The 18,199-nt window shown below is 38.6% G+C and overlaps 1 protein-coding gene across 2 annotated transcripts in view; it reads left to right on the top strand.

The window, feature by feature from the left end:
* LOC129731654 (photoreceptor-specific nuclear receptor-like) overlaps window positions 1-18,199 on the top strand; it is a 117,410-nt gene that overhangs the window by 71,690 nt on the left and 27,521 nt on the right. Inside the window, exons 4-6 of one of the 2 annotated variants that reach the window (XM_055691817.1) lie at window positions 4,249-4,352; window positions 12,647-12,706; window positions 15,497-15,611. In XM_055691817.1, the coding sequence (XP_055547792.1) occupies window positions 4,249-4,352; window positions 12,647-12,706; window positions 15,497-15,611 (279 nt within the window). The remainder of the gene's footprint in view (window positions 1-4,248; window positions 4,353-12,646; window positions 12,707-15,496; window positions 15,612-18,199) is intronic. The other variant, XM_055691818.1, reaches the window with a different exon arrangement.

Genomic DNA, 18,199 nt, shown 5'->3' with positions numbered 1-18,199 from the left:
TTGCGAGTGCGTACCGAGCGATGTCATACGACGCAATCTGTGTCTTGTCCGGCATGATGCCTATCGACCAACGTGACACAATTAAGGGGCATACGAGAAACCAGAAGGTCATTCTCGATGTCCTGATGGTAGCGGGAATAGTCCAGTTCTACGAAGAGTAGATGAACGCACCGATTTATAGGCATCCAGCCTGGTCGGCACCAAGGCGAAGTGAACTCCCATCTGACACAGATCTTGTCAGGTCATGATTGTTTCAGGCAATATCTGCACAGGTTCGAACATGAACATGCTGCGATTGGTACGTGCGACGAGCGACATGAAGGGAGTGAGCGGGCAAGACACTACTCTGGACAATCCAGCCCAGTGTGGAACAGATGCAGTTCTTGGATCACACTGTTGACTCTCGTCTGTGCTGTAAACTAGCACACGATTCTGAAAGTAGTCCAGAATCTTGTACAACGACACCGAGATGTGGTGTTTCCGAAGCGTCTAACGTGACGAATAGCGAATGCCCCGTCCTTTGCCCTGGAGTGCAATTTCTGCTGTTTTGATAATGGATAGCATTTATCGTGGACTTAATTCTCCGGAAGCTGGATTGGCTGCTGATGATCTGCTATCGCTTCGGTCTTCTGGTAGACTAGTGACCTGCCATTCCTAAGTTGGCGGTTCCTAAGCAAATATCTCAGCATCGAAATGCGATATCCTTCACCCGCGGGGGGCTGGAGTATGTTCATGTGTGTGAATATGTTCGTATATGTCTGTGCTCGTACGTTTGTTTGTGAGACTTATTCCTCACAGCTCAATGCTCATGTGTCTCATACACATGTGTATGTTTTAATCTATTTTAATAAATAACACATTTTTTATGAGAAAGGCCAGATCACACCGCTAGGTAGATTAATTCCAGTTTTTTCGTCATTTAAGTGATCATACCGATTTTTTTTAAACAAGACACAGAAATCAATATTCACAATGAAACAGAAAAACATTACGATGCCGTGAATATGGAAGAACTTCGACGATGTTTTATTTTGTGATTTAATAACATGAAACTTTCAATCTTTGAAACGAAACATGTATTGATAATTTAAAGTATATTTTTCGACAAAAAAATTAAAATTTTTCAAAGTAAACTCTGTCTGTATTTCGAATTTAATTATATTGGGCCAATTACAGAAGACGAGGCGAGCGACGAGTTACTCGTATGACCAATTTTGATATTGCACATGGCGAGTTGGCTTGATTTTGGACGAGTAGCTTGTCTGTCACTCAGCTGTCAGCAGCAAAGTTTCACTCGCGTTCCTTAATACAACACTTTGCTTCTCTCGTCAGTGACTGCGGGCGAGGCGAGTTGCTCGCTTCGTCTTCTGTAATACCGGCCTATATTTTTGGCACAAATATGGGTAATAACTAATCACGTCGGTTACGTATTTGCTTTTAATCGTAATCCATTTCAAATAATAAAGTCGCTTACATTTTAAAGTTATTTATAGTTAAAGATACTCTATATCACATGGAATATTCGGATAATTTTATAAAAGTAAGGAAATTATTAAGTATCGGTAATTCAATAAACAAATAGTGTGCTGTAGAATTTAAAAAATGCGTTGCGATTTTCACCATGATCGATTTTAGCGTGGGAACTTCCCGAAATATACCAATGAATGATTCTTATCAAATTTAAACAAAATGAACAGGCTAAAAACAACCAATTTTGGAGAATTTCCAGTTATATTAAAGCCGCAACAATTAAAGTGATTCAATAAATTTCATCATCAGCCACCAGACATGGTTTGCACTGTACCATTTTCAGCAGAGTCAGTTGAAGCCGTTAGATCAATCAAATTGTCAATCAACCAAACGATCTTGAATATGGCGAGTTGGACATGAAAGGAAAAGTGTTGGCTGAAAGTTACCTTTTTACTTCATTCTCCATTTATCAATGAATATTTATAAGATAATACTTTTCTCCGATCCATGCACATTGCATATGTACTGGACTGGAAGAAAACAGTAACAAGCAAAAGTTGGACTGTGCGTAACCACATCAACATTGCGTCATTACAGAGCATCTTTTGTACTGTTTCGGAACCAGTACAACGAATGTGTGTTGTTCAGAACGCATTTGGTGCTCTGGTGCGGTTTTTGAGCGCCCCTAAACTGATCGTTTGCCCAAAACCGAAGTCTACCTAAACACTACGATTTTGTGTGTATTATACATATTCTGAATTCGATCACTGTCAATGTATTCATTACGCAACTGTTGTGTTATCCTTTTGACACATTTGTTGTGCAAAGCCAGAGCATTTAATGTGCGTTTTGAGAGGACACGTCGGTTGATGTAAGCTTGAGCTTTTGCGTGTAGAATTGGAGCATTGTTATATGGATTTGTTATTAGAATTTCAACCAGCGTACGATTCAATTAAGCGAAATGAAATATGACTTTGGCACCTGCAAATTAAGCTTTTGGACTGATAAATGGAAAACTTAAGTCATACTCTGTCAGACCGAAATGCACGAAGGCTAGAAAAACCAACACGAACAAAATCGTGTTTCTTAGTATACTCAACATACGACAATTTATACACACGGGTCGATTAAAAGTGGACAGAGGCTGCAAATAGAGCCTTCTAAAAAGTCTTTAGTTAACAACTGCTACTCTTCCGCCCAAATTTCCTATTGATTTCTATCACCCCGATGAGTGTTCAATTGAAATTTTCGGTAGTTTTCAAGACAGCATAAAACAATTCAATTTTTATTTCCATAGCGAACGTTTTCAGTAACCACTAATAAACTTAAATAAAAACCAATCATATGTCAGAAATCTTGCAGCTTGGTAAGATCAAATTGTTAACTTCAATGATCAACACCAACAGAAGTGACCCCATTTGAATATGTTTTGAAATAAAATCGTGGCATTGCTCTAACAACAATGCGTAAATCTCTTGTGCCGTTTCCGTCATGGTTGGCGATGTGATGCGATTTGACTTTACTTCTGTCACTGAATCGATTGTGTCACAAGCATGCCCCCCACATCCACACCTCAAAACACGCAGCACCGGCTGTGGGTCTTCTCGCGTACTCAAAGCCAGTGACATTCGTTCGAATGTTTTATGCTTTATACAATTTGACTGAAAATGGTGTCGCTTTTGCTTTCGCCTGTAGAAACACGATGGCTGCCGATCATTTCCTCTGCTGTACGATGTCGTCGTTCGATGGTTGGCTCCCTGCAGCATTATCATGGCTACGGTGCGGCAGCACGGAATAGGCGTTTGGTGGAGTCAATTCGATTCAATCTATATAAGGTTGAGGCGGTGCCGATTGGGGAGCGGAATGAGAAGGAATGTGTTAGAAGGGTGGATTTGAACTTGTAGCATTTGGATGATGCTCTCTGTTTTCCCTCCCAAAGTTCAGTACGTGGCTTGGCTGGCTCACCAGTCGACGACCGTTCGATGTTCCGATGTTGCCAAATGCCATTCACTTCAATTCCAATTAACGTCGTCCTGTCGAATGTTTCGGCTCCGGTTCGGTTCTTGTGCGAGAGTTGCCGGTATTCTTCTACACATTTTATCGTTCGTCTCGTCCTCGCTTTGATGGGATTTAGTCCACGAAGGTTTACCGGTTTGGACCACGCGGAAGGATACCAAAGGGCGGAATCGGCGTACGTCACCCTATCTGCCAAAAACGACTGTCATCAGCGCAAAGTCATCAGAGGGAAAAGGCAAAAGTACAAAAACGAGACAGAGAAAATTAAACCAGAATGCAAAAGGATGATCCTGTATTAAAAATCTATTCAATTGAGCACCCCGGCGGTATTCTGTGCTGTCCGCCAGAGCATGAAAACTCGTCGGCGGTGCGGTGGTTCAAGTGCTACGAGCACTTGTCCTGCCAGTGGTCCGACGGGCGATGACGATACACAAGTGTGACGGGTTCTATTGTGTAAATGAGAGATAATGCAGTTCACCGTCGGCTCGGAGAAAGAAAATCCCATTTGCGTTTTTCCGAGTGAATCCGCAGCTTTGAGCGGTACATATGGCGAAATATTTTAACTTCTGTCACATTAAGTATTTTGTGGTTGAGTATTAAATGGTTTAGAGGAAAATTCCATCTAGTGTTGATTAATAAGGCAGGCTTATTCAGGGTAGCCTTAGTCATTTAGTTGGGTGTTACGATTAAATTTATCAGATTTATTATTTAAAAATAGGTGAACCCTCGTTACATTATTTGTCTGGTCTGATTGTTTTACAGGTGTCAGGCGGGTACTGGAAACTGTACGGTTGATAAAGCACATCGGAATCAATGTCAGGCCTGCCGACTGAAGAAATGTCTCAACATGGGAATGAATAAAGACGGTAAGTTTCAAAATTCAGGTAAACTTTAGGATACATCATGAGAGAAAGCACAAAAAACTCTTATTTGTTTTGGAATATTATCATAATATTTTGCTAGAAACACTTTTTTTTCCTTCAAATGATTTTCGAATTAAAACTTTTTAACATTTTTGACGTTATTTGGATCAGATTTGTAGGATTCTAATAATTGATTTTTTAATATTAGTTTAGTCAATAGTTGAATACACTGTTTTGAAAATTTACTCTTAAGGACAATAACATGATGAGTAAAGAATGCAATCTTGCGTTGTTTCAATGCTTCAGCCAAGTTTTATGCGGACGATGATATTTATTTTATTCTCGTCAATTCGACTGACATTTTCTTATTTCGTGCATTTTTAGTTGATCTCATCTTGACAATGAGCTAAATTTGCATTTTTGTGATGTTACTAGATTTTTTAAATTGTAATTGTTTTATCAAACTGTTTGCATTCCGATCATGCTAAAAAAACTGATGACTCCTAACGCGCTAGGGATTGATTAAATGTACAGCCCCTCCACAATCATGGGTCAGCTGCAATTATGTCCCTTTCACGAAAATACGTCTATTCTCACGAAACTGAGTAATTTCTATTAGCCGTGGTATTTTTAAAACTCAGTTCTAACCACATTTATACGATTGAATAAGCTTGCTTGGTGCATCGAGCGAAGTGACCTATAATTGTAGTAATGTTAATTCAGTGGTACACAATTGTGGGTCAGTCCATATTCCGGCTATTTTTATTACTTTTGCATGATAATGCATCACGATTGAATAAAATGAATTATTATCAAGCTTTTACAGGAATAAAATAACTTTTGTTTTGGGTTTTGACGATTTTATAGACTAAATGATCTTGCCGTGTCAAATAACACGGTACTATCATCTAATTTTCAATATCCTTACACGGTGCGGCCATCTAATTTTTAATATCCTTATGTGGTGCTGCCATCTAGTATCCATTTTCATCTGGCGGATTATGCACGATAAATCGATTTTGATGCCAATGAAATCTACGTAAACATATTTAATAGTTTCAATCATACCTGCTAACTACTTTTATAAAAGACTCCCTTCTTAATCTCAAATTCTTTTTCTTCACATACGACATTTTACTAAATGATCAAATGTTTTTAAATGTTGGCTTCTAGACAAAAATGATATAGTTACAGCTTGTTGGTAGTTTTTTACTCTTAGATTTAATTTATTTTGTATTTTGCACGAACCTGAATAATTTGTATTTTCACATTTTTAATAGTTGATTAGGGTTCCAATGGATATAGACTTTTCGTATTTCACTTACGATAGTTTTGTTATTTCGTAAAAATTTACCATGCCGAATTTAGCTCAATCGGACTTCGAGAAGTAGAGCCTCAAAGCGGTCAAAGTTTCAGTTTTTTGATCGATGGAAAAAATGTTCCAGCTGGGAGTGTCTCTTGTGTGTTCTGGTGTGGCTGGAGTCTCCCAGCGTAGAAGTTTCCATGTCTTTGAAAGTTAATTTTTTAAAACATTTTTTTTAAATAACATCAGATCTCGACATTTCATACATTTCTAAGAGATTTGCTATCAAAGAATTTCGATTTCGAAAACTTCAAGAGCTACTCTTGTGCATTTTTTCGTTGGTCAAAAATGTTAGACTTTCACGATTGTGAAACCTTTATCCTTAAGCTTAAATTTTGGATGAAGACTTTTTGTGAGAAGTCAAAACTGTTGAGCCCTAACATTGAAAAATGCTCAAAAATTGCCGATTTTCTATGGGTTTACCTTCACACTGACGAAACTATCATGCAGCATCAATCATAGTAACCCGTGAGTCAGCAGAAAAAATTGACTCGAACTTTCACCGTGATGTCGAGAACAGTGAGGCTACTCCGTTCAGAAGTGTGCGCGCTCAAAGAACGTTACCTCGCCGCGTCGAAACCGGACATCGCACGGAAAAAGGACGCCGGTTACTCTTGTTCCGGTATCTCAGCGGCTGAATAAGATGGTTAGGTTGATTTTTCCGGCGATTCGCGACGTGGTAGTTGACGCCGAGACCTATCTCACCCTGGATGGCAACGAGTGGCAGGGCATTCCGTATTTCACCTCTCCCATGAAGGAAGTGAGCTATGAGGTGAAGTTCATTTCACACACCAAGTTGCCAGAGAAGGTGCTGCTGTGTGCTGACAATCAGCAAGGAGCTTCGTGCTGGCCGTGAACGGGAAAATTTATAGTACGAAGTGCCTGCCGGAAGTAGCGTCGTTCATCAAACCATAAAGGCGAAGACGCGGTGCTCTGGCTGGATCTGGTGTCGGCCCACTACTCGAAGCAATCGTTGGAGGAGATGGAGTGGTACCCAGGTCGGTCAACCCACCCAACGTCTCCCAGCTGCGTCCCATCCAGAGTTTCTAAGCAAATTAGAAGCGTAAGACCTACTCCAACAATTTTGTCGCGAAAATTTTAGAGGAATCGATAAATAAAAACAAAGCAAGAACTTAAAAATATGCCTACACGCATGTTTTCGTCTACCATGGCGAATGCTCCGGTAAACTTCCGGAAGACCACTCGCAAGGGCGTTGACCTGCTTTTACAAGGAAGCTTCTTTAATCACCTTCCATTGGAAATTCATTAAAATTTATTATCTGTCTTGATTTTTCTATCACCATCCGAAAAAAGTCCATTTTTTAATGCAAATAATACTGTTGGACGAAATTAGAAAACCTCATTTCTCTTATACATTCCATTGGCACCCTATTGTCGATGCACTGTCGATTTTTAATAAAATTATGTTCAGGTATCAGTAGGTCGCCCCCTCACACCTCCTCCCCCCCCCGCCTACGCTTTGTCATCCTTCTCTATTCCTTACTACCCACTCGGCAAAATAATGTGACGCCGGCTCTGATCCTTTCCTTGAACTACTAAACCCTACCTAACACAAAAATTTCATGGTTTGGTGTGATAGGTGCACCGCAGTGCCAATGTAAACGAAGGAAACTTCAAAAGTTGATTTTGCTGTAAGTTTTACGCTCGTGTATTTAAGGTTTTTGGAGAACTTCTCCAAAGTTTTCAGTCTTATCAGTTTGCAGCCGTGTTTGTCTAGTAAAGGCTACATTTTGACAAAAGATTACGATAAAATAGTGGAAGAAATAGTAGAAGAAACTGCGTTTTTGTAAGGCGTATTGTTTGGGGTAAAATGGACAGGTTTTTTGGGGTGTTATGGTCAGTTGAGGAAGTAAATTCTTTTGTCGGACTGATACCGCGGGCATACGAAAACGGACGGACAGACGGCGGTGTACAAAGGATGAACTGTCAAAAGTATTGCAGGTAATCCGGGATGAATTATCTGTACACAAAGTGTTTTTATTTCCCCGCACAGTGGCGGATTTCTGAACAAAATTTGGAAAAACCCTAAAAGTCGTTTTAAAATGATTGAAAATGACGTATAATGCCAATTTTTGGGTGCTGAACACATTTCTGATGTCAGAAAATGTTATTCACCTAATATACCGTTAAACCTTTCTTATTATCAGATTTATTTTTTGTTCGGATCATGCTTGATATTGGTATACTTCGAAAAACTTTGTTCCCTGTATTATTTTGTTTGGTCCTTAAAGTGATCCTTTTTAATTAGGTTTGCCAAAAATCGACAATCATTTTTCAAAAATTTGTAACTTTTGAGTCGTTTGACCGGTTAAAAGATTTAAAAAATAAGAAATCGTACGTCGAAGTATATTCGTTATATATTTTCCCGATTCACGGATTTGGGATTAACGGATTTGGAGCGACGATATGCAAACCGGGATCCGAAAATTCGACAAGTACGGTAAATTGTTTTATAGGCTGTTGATCATCCAATCATTCCGAACTGTTTCAGAGGACTGTACGGTACACATGAGTTCTAAAATACATGATTCTGGCTTCCGGTAAAATGTTTTAAATTTGATTTAAAAATTGGTTGTATTTTTGGTAAACGTTGGAAAATAAAAAAATTACATAAGTTTCCCTTCAAAACAAAACTTGTTGATCCAAAATCAGATCAAAATCGAGGAAGTTACAAGTATTCCCTGTGCTGTCCCCGGCAATGGGAGCATTCTTCTGATAACACACTCTAAAGCTGTTTGAAAATTTGACGGCCAACATTTCCGGAAACAAAATCTGTATGTTCCCAAAATACAGCAGCTGTCGCTGGAGAAAAAACCGGCCAATGTAGCTGACATTGACGCTACCGCTACCCCACAAACGTGGCTATTTACAAGAGGAAGCAGTGCAACTGCACTGTCGCTAACCGCTACACCGCACGAAGGCAGCGCTTTACTAGTGGAAATGATGTCGCTGACGTTCCTGTTACTGCCGCTGCTGGTAATATCATTGCAGCCACCACTGCTGCTGCTATCCGCTGCCGCTTCTGCTTATTTGTTTATTTATTTATTTCGTCAAACAAAAGTAGACTACATATGTTTATAACTAACTTACATGCTATATGTTATTTATACTAGTGAAAGAGGAAAAAAAGAGTCAACATCATCAGCGTTTTAAATTTCAATGGAAAGTTTTATGTCGTTGGCATAAATAAAAATAAAGAGTTATTACATGTTTAAAATAAAGGAAATATCGTTTACAAATAATATAAATAGTAGAGGGCCCAAGTGAGAGCCTTGAGGAACTCCTGAGGTTACCTGAATAGGTTTCGATAGTACGCCTTTAAATTTGACTGTTTTTTGACGATCTGTCAAATACGATTCAATCCATTTGAGTAATTGTGGATGAATTCCAATTTTTCGTAACTTGAAGAGAAGCAGGGGTATATCAATGCGATCAAAAGCTTTACTGAAATCAAGGTTTCAACATAATTTCCTTTATCCATTGCATTCAAAGAGAAGTTAATAAACTCGAGTAAGTCAGTTGTTGTTGAGCGCCCTTTGAACAAACCGTGTTGCGTTGGAGTAATTCTATTTTTTATTTGGTGGAATAACTTTTCGTTTATTATTGCTTCAAAAAGCTTAGGTATACAGAAAAAATGGCTTGGGATAGTTTTTTTTCCTGTGCGGGCTTATCACTGCGACCAGAGATTAGATCTATTGTGATATTGCCCAAGTGTTTTCTGTACTCCGCGCTTCATATTATTGGCAGTATCACTATTGATAGTTAGTGATACGCTTATCATTCATATCCGTGCTTGTGTGTAAACCTTTCCGTTTCAAGCTTACTACTCTACTATACCGAGCCTCTGTCCATCCTAACAATATCGCCTAGTTACAATTCCCTGGAGAGAACTTTCATACGTTACTCACACCTGTTTTATTAAAACAGGGACTTATTTTTGTTAGAAGGAGAGTCAACAGAGGTACTGTAGAATTTAGATTGAAGGAAAGGTACTTGGTGGGAAGCCTGAGAATAAACCCATGCTAAAGTCCTTTGGCAATCAAATGGCCTGATTCTACTAAGATTCGAATCCACGACGCTTACCAAGGCGGACTCTGTAACCTTGCGGCTACGGAGCTCCCCAAAATGCCTCGATAGTTGCTAATGTCGGATTTTTTACCAGATTTGAACACAGACACTAGATATGAGTTTTTCCAGAATTTCGGGAAGAAACCGGATTTCAGCGACATATTGAAAATCAAGAACAGTGGGGAAGTTAGCTCTTCAGCTCAATGTTTCTTAAATGCTGGCGGAATTCCATCTGGTCCCGGACCATTAGACGCATCCAGAGCTTTCAAGTATCTTCAATTTGGCGTGTGCTGACATGTTCAATATTGAAATAGTTGGAAAACTCAGGAAAGTTGATGAAGAATGTATAGTCACGATCAGATTTTGAGAAGGTTGTATAATTTTGTGGAAAAAAAATCAGCAAATAGATCACAGATGTCTGCCGGGTTCTCTTCAACTTTGTCATGCAGTTGCATTTTTGAAGGAAAATTTTCAGGTTTTAATTTTGATTTAACATATTTGAAAAATTTTTTTGGAAAAAAAAATTTGAAAAAAGATTTGATTTCAAGCTCAGTTTTTGGTGTGAATCTTCAAACGCGCTACTAACCCGAGTAAAGTTGAACAACAAAACGATAACATGATGTGATGCCTTGTTATTGAATAAGCCAAATCCTATAACATGATAATCTATATTTAGATAACAGAGAAAAACAAAATGAATCCAAAATACCATGATTTGTTATTCAGATGCCCTGAGAGCTGTTATCTCAGTTTATTCGGGAATGGCATCGTTTAATTCGCCGGAAATGTTAAGTTAAGTTGTTAAAGCAACACGATTATTATGCGTTTTGTATTTTTTGTGTGCTTTTTGTTTGCGATTTTTTAAGTTTTTAATTTGTCTATTGTACCAGACTGGGTATTTGGAATTGCCATGACGTCTTCTTCTTTTCAATGGTATGTCGCTAACAAATAAATCAGATAATATTCCATAAAAATTTTCCATAGCCGAGTTAGGATCATACTAGTAGCCATCCACTAGTAAACTGATTGGTTTGAACAGAAGCAGGATCTCATACATATAGCCCAGAAAGTGCGTTACCGGTTAACTAGGTATAATATTTTGTCGACCGTATTAAGAAAAGCGAGTATTAAGCGACCAATTAGATCATTCGAAATCTGCGTTTCAACTAAGCTTGACAATTTTCCGATAGTTAGTTGTAATTTCGGCTGAGCAATTTTGAATAACTCCCTGGAGATGTCACTGATTAGTGACGAAACGTTGGACAGCAAAAAACAAATCGTTCTACTTATTCAAGAATGCTCAGCCGAAATTACAACAAACTATCGGAAAATTTCCAACAGTGGGACTCTCATACAACAATCTTGACAATTTTCAAAAGTACAATAGTTCGAATAATTGAACTACTATTTACTGATTTAAACGAGTACATAGATTTCAAATCAATTTCTGTTAAAATAAAAAAAAGTAGTTGGAAACTGATTGATTTTTGAATACTCGAAAGTGAAAATTTTTTGTGACGCTCTCAATGTTTCCGGTTTTGAAGCTGTACCACTATGTATGTTGCCGTAAGACGTATTTTACATCAAAACTTCGATTGGTTGTCGGATTAATCCTGAAAAAAAGTCAAATTTAATGCTTTTAAATGAGTTTTTAGGTTCTTACTGGACATGAACCCCGAAGCGGACTAAAAGGAATTTATTCCATGGATTGGTAAACTGATTTAGTTAGTTTGTATTCGTTTTAAATTGAGTGTAAATGTTCCATGAAATTAGTATATCAGCTAAAATGAGAAGAAGAATAATTACCCTATCACTTAATCTAACATAAACTGAGATTTCGACCTGTACTACCGAATGTGGGTATTTCCGGAATCGGCATCATACTGAGACCGGAAATCTACTCCAGACGCTATTTTGAAATTCATGATGGTAACTTGGGCAAAAAAAATCCAGGAATGAAGTTATATTGAAAATTATGGTTTGAGTAAACTTTGTATACAAATCTTTTTATATCTTTTTTTTTAACAAAGGAGATAGAAATTCGACACCTTCGACAAATTTGCTAGCAGAAACATTTGCCACAACTTTCTCGAAGACACTGGCTGTCTTTCTCACTGTTCTGAAAAAATATTTTTCTCTTGTCACTTCTAGGTGAACTAATCACTAAATCGTCCATTTTGTAAGAAGCGCAATAAAACACATAGAAACTTTTCCAAATATGATGTATCACTAAAATCAAAGTTGAGAACGCTAATAAAAATCAGCAAAGCAAAACACGGTGGAATCTTTTCCGGAACACTCGATACCATAAAAATGGCCTGTGGAAGTAATTTGGCCCGTGCTTCTCGGCTTGAGGCCCCCCCCCTAGCCCTAAGCTACGGGCATGAGTGAAGAACTTTTTTTGCTCGTCACTTTCCAGAGTAGCGTGAAGTCGTTGCACAATTAGCAATAACCTTTTCGAGCAAGAAGGGCCCTACGAAAATATCTGCTCCGGGCCCCTGACACCCAAATCCGGAAATTTGGTACAAATTCAAAGCTGAACAAACTCTACTTCGAGAATAAATTAATAGACTCATCGTACTATTCTAATACGCTATTAAGGTCAAATCCTCTTTGTTATTTGTTAGCACGTTATAATTATTAGTTGCAAACCATGTTCATAGTTGTTGGATATTGAAATCACTGCCTTACTCTCAGTACAGCCACGATATAATCGATTAATTCATCTATGCAATATTCGATTATTTAAAGTTCAATTTTTTTCTCTACACATAATCACTCAATATATTTCCCCTTCAAATCTTTAAAATACATGCTGAAATAGACCTTTTTGGATCAATTTCAGCAATTTCACAACCAAAGGCTGGCACTGGCAAGGCATTGAATTCATTTCTACACTATGCAGGTACTGTTCTTTGGTGTCAATAGAAAGTTCAGAATTGTTTTTTTTTCTATTGCTTTTGTATCAAAGATTGTAATACTCAGTTTCCTTTTGAATTTTTAAGCTTTTACTGCAAAATTTCATTGTCTTTGTTGCCTTTTCCAATTTATTATTCTTTTCAAAAGTTATAATGCTAAAAAAAACTTCTGAGAGTGGTTACTTTACTTTATTATAATTCATAGCTATAAACCTTTTAACTTAACTGCTGTGCATCATCGTCAATCAATTTTCAGCAATGTGTGCTTTACTATTAGAAAATAACCCGAATAAACACTCTATTATGCGAAATATTCCAAATACTTCGAATGTGTCAAGTTGCAAAAGTGGATAAAATTCCATTATTGCTCGTTGCTACAATTTCTACTCCAGTTGAGTATATGTACAACATTTTTTGAAACTCAAGCCAAATTAGTGCAGAGAGCTGGAACAATTTCGGTGATTCGGTTTTGCGACTCCTTTCTCGTTACGCCATCCTTCCTTCCAGAGTTCAATGGTGTATGCAAAATTGTAACCAAGAACAATTTGTGCAGACCAGCGCTCAGCTTCTGCTAGGGAAACAGTAAAACAAACAATCCGTTTCACACACTGTCATCACTCCAGGTGGCATAGCGTGCCGTGTGACATTTTTTCCCGCATTTCGCTTCCTGGGGGCGGGTGGCCTCACCGTGGAAGCCCACCCGACCGGCGGCCTTCTTCTGTCTGTTTTAGCCACAAAATAGAAAATGTAATTTCCCGCGGCACGTGTTTTGTTTGTCTGTTTCATGCTTCTGCTGCCGGTTGTGTGGCGAGGTTCCTTTAACCCGAATGGGATTTCCTATTTTTTTATAAGCAAAATTCTGCCCAGCCCAGATGATTATATTACGTTCAGGGTTGTTTGCCAATTGCAGGTTAAACATTGTTTCCGCGAACCATGCTGTCAGTTGGTTTGATCGGCTAAAATACAGCTGATTTGCTATTTTCCATGTTTCCATATGTTTCATATTTAGCCATTTTGACACAATTTTACATTCCTCCATACTTCTTATAAGAGAAAACTTTTTGAATCAGCTCAAAATCGTAACTCATCATCAAACGAATTATATTTTCAACGTTGGCTTCTGTGACTGGATAGGAAAAACTCAAGGGAACATGTTCAGAGGCAAAGTCCAGGATGTGTGTTTGAAATTAAATGTTGCTTTCCAGCGTCGAAAGGCGGAGAAGGAGGCGGAGGATGTGGCCCAGCCCAGGAGTGAAACACGGTAGGATGAACCCTGGGAAATGAGGTGACAGCAACATGAGCATCAGCGCGGCCGTTCGTTCGGACGGTGATTTCGAACTGGTTGTAAAATTACATTTTTCCATAGGTACCGGTTGTTTGCAACCTTACATGGATTCAGACAAGCTGCGACTCGTTAGGCAAATCACGCTCGGGTGCCGCTACTGGCTGCGAAAATGCCTTCAGGTTATGACAACCACCGTACTCTCGTTGTTTCGCTTGATGGGTTTCAGTGATCGTGATGTGCGAAATTCGAAGATAATGATGTTGCGACAAGCTGCTTTGTGCTGCTGCTTCTGATGCTTCCTCCTTCAGGATCCGATTTTTTATCATTATTCAAGCAAGAAGCTCGGGAGGGAGAGAGAATATCGTAATCAAATTTGAAGTACTTAAGTTCTTACTGTCGCCCGCAGGTTTGTGGATGGAGGAAGAAAATCGATTTAAGAAGTGCGATAATCGGTGTTTTTCGCTGATTTGAAAATTGTACTGCAAATTAAATACCAGCAACGCTACTGTAATACAATTGAACCCATCCTTATACAGTGTTCTACATTACAATTCTAGCACAGTATGAATATTCGAGACGAACAAATAAGCATACACAAACCTTCGATTCATATGTTGACCCAATTTTCCACCAAATGCGTCGGTTTACTCTAGGTTAAAACAACATCGCCGAACGTACACATAATAAGCTCTCTAGATATTATCAACCGTTGGTGCTAGAGTGTACCGTTCGGTTATTTATTCAAATGATCTCCGGGCCAAACCGTAAACTGCCAGCGAAGCGTCAATAACAACCGGAACGATGCGACGTGTGGATTCTTGGAGGCGCTTGGAAGACACGCGTCAACCCCTGGCCAGACTACAAAGCCACTAATTATTCCACAGATAGCTTCGTCACAGGCAAATTGGTGCATGTTGTTTTTGAACGTTACCATTATTACTGCCCGCACCACAACCAGCTCCGCAGTGCACTGTTAAGGGTACTAATTGTTTGAATTCGAACACATATGAAGTAGCCGGGAGCTTGTTTGGAATGATTGATGAATCTGCTTTGAAGATTCAAATTATTTCGACTTTCATTTTCATATATTACTAAATATCTTTCATAGCTTTCTACAATAAGAGATTCTTTACTGACCGTGCTAATTGAGGCATTTACCGTATGTTGCTTCGCAGTAAGCTACAAACCCTTTCGGCGGCGCAAGCCAAACTGTCGCGGCACGTGTCCGCTGTTGCATCGCTGTTTTAACCCTTGAAACGAGTGTTAATCTTTACCCACACGCACGCGTACCGCCACAGTACAACGGAGGGGGTAAATCACATCATCAGAGAAAATTAATTATGCATAAAAATGTCGCTCATCTCTCACACGCATGCAGCAGCCAGATTCGCCACACTCGCACTGATTGAAACACTTTTCCTTTTGTCTTTTTTTGTCTCTGTCTTTGCATGTCGACGAAAACCGCCCAAATAATGATGTTAACGACATGAAGCGGTTCAAAATGAGCGACAACCACGTAACACGGCAACAATCAGGCCGGAAGCGCTGCGGGACATGGAGCAGGGACGTGCCCTGCGGGAGGCTGCCGTTGCGGTTGGCGTTTTTGGGTAAGTTTGGCTTTTTTGCGTTTGTACAATAATAGGATTTTCACACCTTCCCTCTGAATTTACGATGGGAAATTCGCGAGTTAGTCGGTAGACGAATTATTAAATTTTTATGGTATAGTATAAGTGCGTGCAAAATCGACAAATTTAAGAAAAATGGATACATTCTAAGAGCATAGCTTTTGTTTCAATAGATCAAAACTAACATGGTGATCTAAACGAGGATAAAAATATTGTTAGTAAATTTCATTAGCAACAAGGTGGAACATAATGTATACTATCGAAAAAAATTAATTTAATTAAAAATAATTAGGATATCGGCTCTATTACCTATTATCGTCCGGGGGGTTATAGAGAGAACTAATACTTTGCAGAGAGGTACTCTGCATTATGAATAACTATCATGCAAGAAATTTCCGTTCTTGGACATCATTTACCCTCCTCGCGATAATATGTTGAACTTGACGATAATAGAGCCAATACCCTAATTTAATTAAAATCCTAATGTAAAAATTATCCGTCTTTACATCCAATTAACATCCAAAAACTTTCCAAGGTATTACAAATGAATCACTTCTTATTATGAGGATTACCTCCGATATTAATAATAAATAGTAAAATTTAAGTAGTTTAAGTAATCATGTTAAATGGAAACGATAATATAAAATCTCAAGCTCGATTTAGCAACTTACTTGTTATGGAAGTTTGCAATAGATCGTTTCAAGGCGAAATGTCCAGAAAATACGTAAAATTTAATCGATTATTTTTTATTTGAATTATATTTTGCTCGAGCCTAGTGAAATCAGTATTTTTCATTGAAGGAGAAAACTGCAATAGCAATTTGCTGAAAAGGCATATGTATATTTGCATTACATTATCAGTTAGAAACCTTTGGTTGTACAGAAAAACTTTCCAAGAACAAATTGTGGAGATATAATATTTTTTTTTGTAAAAACTACACCGAAAAAAAAAATTTCAAAAATTAATTTTAAAACAACAAAAAAATCGATTCAAAAATATATTTCCCAAATCTGTATCATATTTCCAGTACGCTTATTTTTCGCTCTCCCTACTGTACATACTGTCTGTTTAATGAACTTGTGTGTTAACGGGTAAAAGCCGTTGTTGAAAATAGAAATTTAGTTCTAAAAATAATAATTGAATGCTCTTTTGTGCTGGTTTAAGTTATAACAAAAGTTTAAGTTGAAATCACGAGATGTGGAAATGTTGTGCATTGCTGTTTGAGTAAAATAATGCACTTTCATAGTTCAATAGGCAATAAGTTCAAGAAAAGTTTTACGAGCTCAAGGCAATGTCCCAATATCAATTTCAATATTCTTTTCTTCCCATTCTATAGCATAGTCAAAAGAGTCTCATGCTTGTTTATGTGAATTTTTTTTTCTGTTGGGAGGGTTTTTGTACCACTGCGTCCATTTATTTGAATTATTGTGGTGTGCCCCGGTTTTCTGTACTGCGCTTCAAGCTTGTCTACCACTTTTTGAGGAAGTGATGGACGGCGAGCTATAGCGAGATAGGTGCCAATCGGGAACTTGTTTCATGAAACTAGTTACCCTGACTGGCGGCGCAGACCAGATTTCCTTGGGTTCTAGGGAGCCCTTATTGAAGTACTTAAGTCTGCGTCTAATTAGTGCTCCGCAATTGCAGAGCAAATGTTCCGAGGTTTCGCTTTCTGAGTTGCAGAAGCCACAAATATCATCTTGGGTGAAACCGATTCTCTGAAGATGATGTTTGCTCGGACAGTGACCACTTATCAGACCAGTGAATATACTGAGATCGCTCTTATTGAGACTCAGCAACTTTGGAGAAATTTTTGCGTTTGGTGTTATAAATCTTTTTGGTCTCTCTTTAATCTCTCGTTGTTCCTATTTTTTTTAGCTCAGCCTTCAGGACACAGTATGAGATACCACAAAACGGTTCTGGACCAAAGAAGGTTGATTGGGAACCAAATCTGTCAACTTCATTGCCCTTTATTCCGCAGTGACCAGAAATCTAGTAAAGATTTACAGAATTCAACTGGATTATCTGTTGTAGAAGGCTCATGCAGTCCCAGACAATTCTGAACATGCGCTTGTAGGCTTTCAGGCCTTAATTGCCGCTTGACTGTCCGAGAAAATGCAGATGTTGTCGTGTCTATACTTCCCTTTTCAGGCAGATATTTGCACATTCTATATTGGCGGCTGTTTCAGCCTGGAAGACTGTTGACCAGTTTCCCATAGTTACTGACATTTTAGTTCTAGGACCGTATACTCCCGCTCCTGTTACGATCCCTATTTATGAACCATCAGTATAGAACTTGATCGATCCATTATGAACGGTAGGTCCTCCCACATCCCATACCAAGATCTTCAAGTAACTTATCCCCGTCTAGTATCATCTTTTGTCGTTTCAGCTTATGTGCACTTTTCTTGGCCTCTAGTTGAACGTGTTGATTCAAAGGAAGTAAATGGAGGATAGCTTCTAAAGCTTTAGAAAGTGTACTCCGCATTGCTCCGGTAGTGACAATACAAGCTAGCCGCTGAAGTTTATCTAGCTTCTTCGTTGCCGTGGTCTTCTTGGTTTTTAGCCACCAT

This window comes from Wyeomyia smithii, chromosome 3 (genome assembly GCF_029784165.1).
Source record: "Wyeomyia smithii strain HCP4-BCI-WySm-NY-G18 chromosome 3, ASM2978416v1, whole genome shotgun sequence".
Lineage (NCBI taxonomy): Eukaryota > Metazoa > Arthropoda > Insecta > Diptera > Culicidae > Wyeomyia > Wyeomyia smithii.
This window is presented reverse-complemented; position numbering and strand designations above follow the sequence as displayed.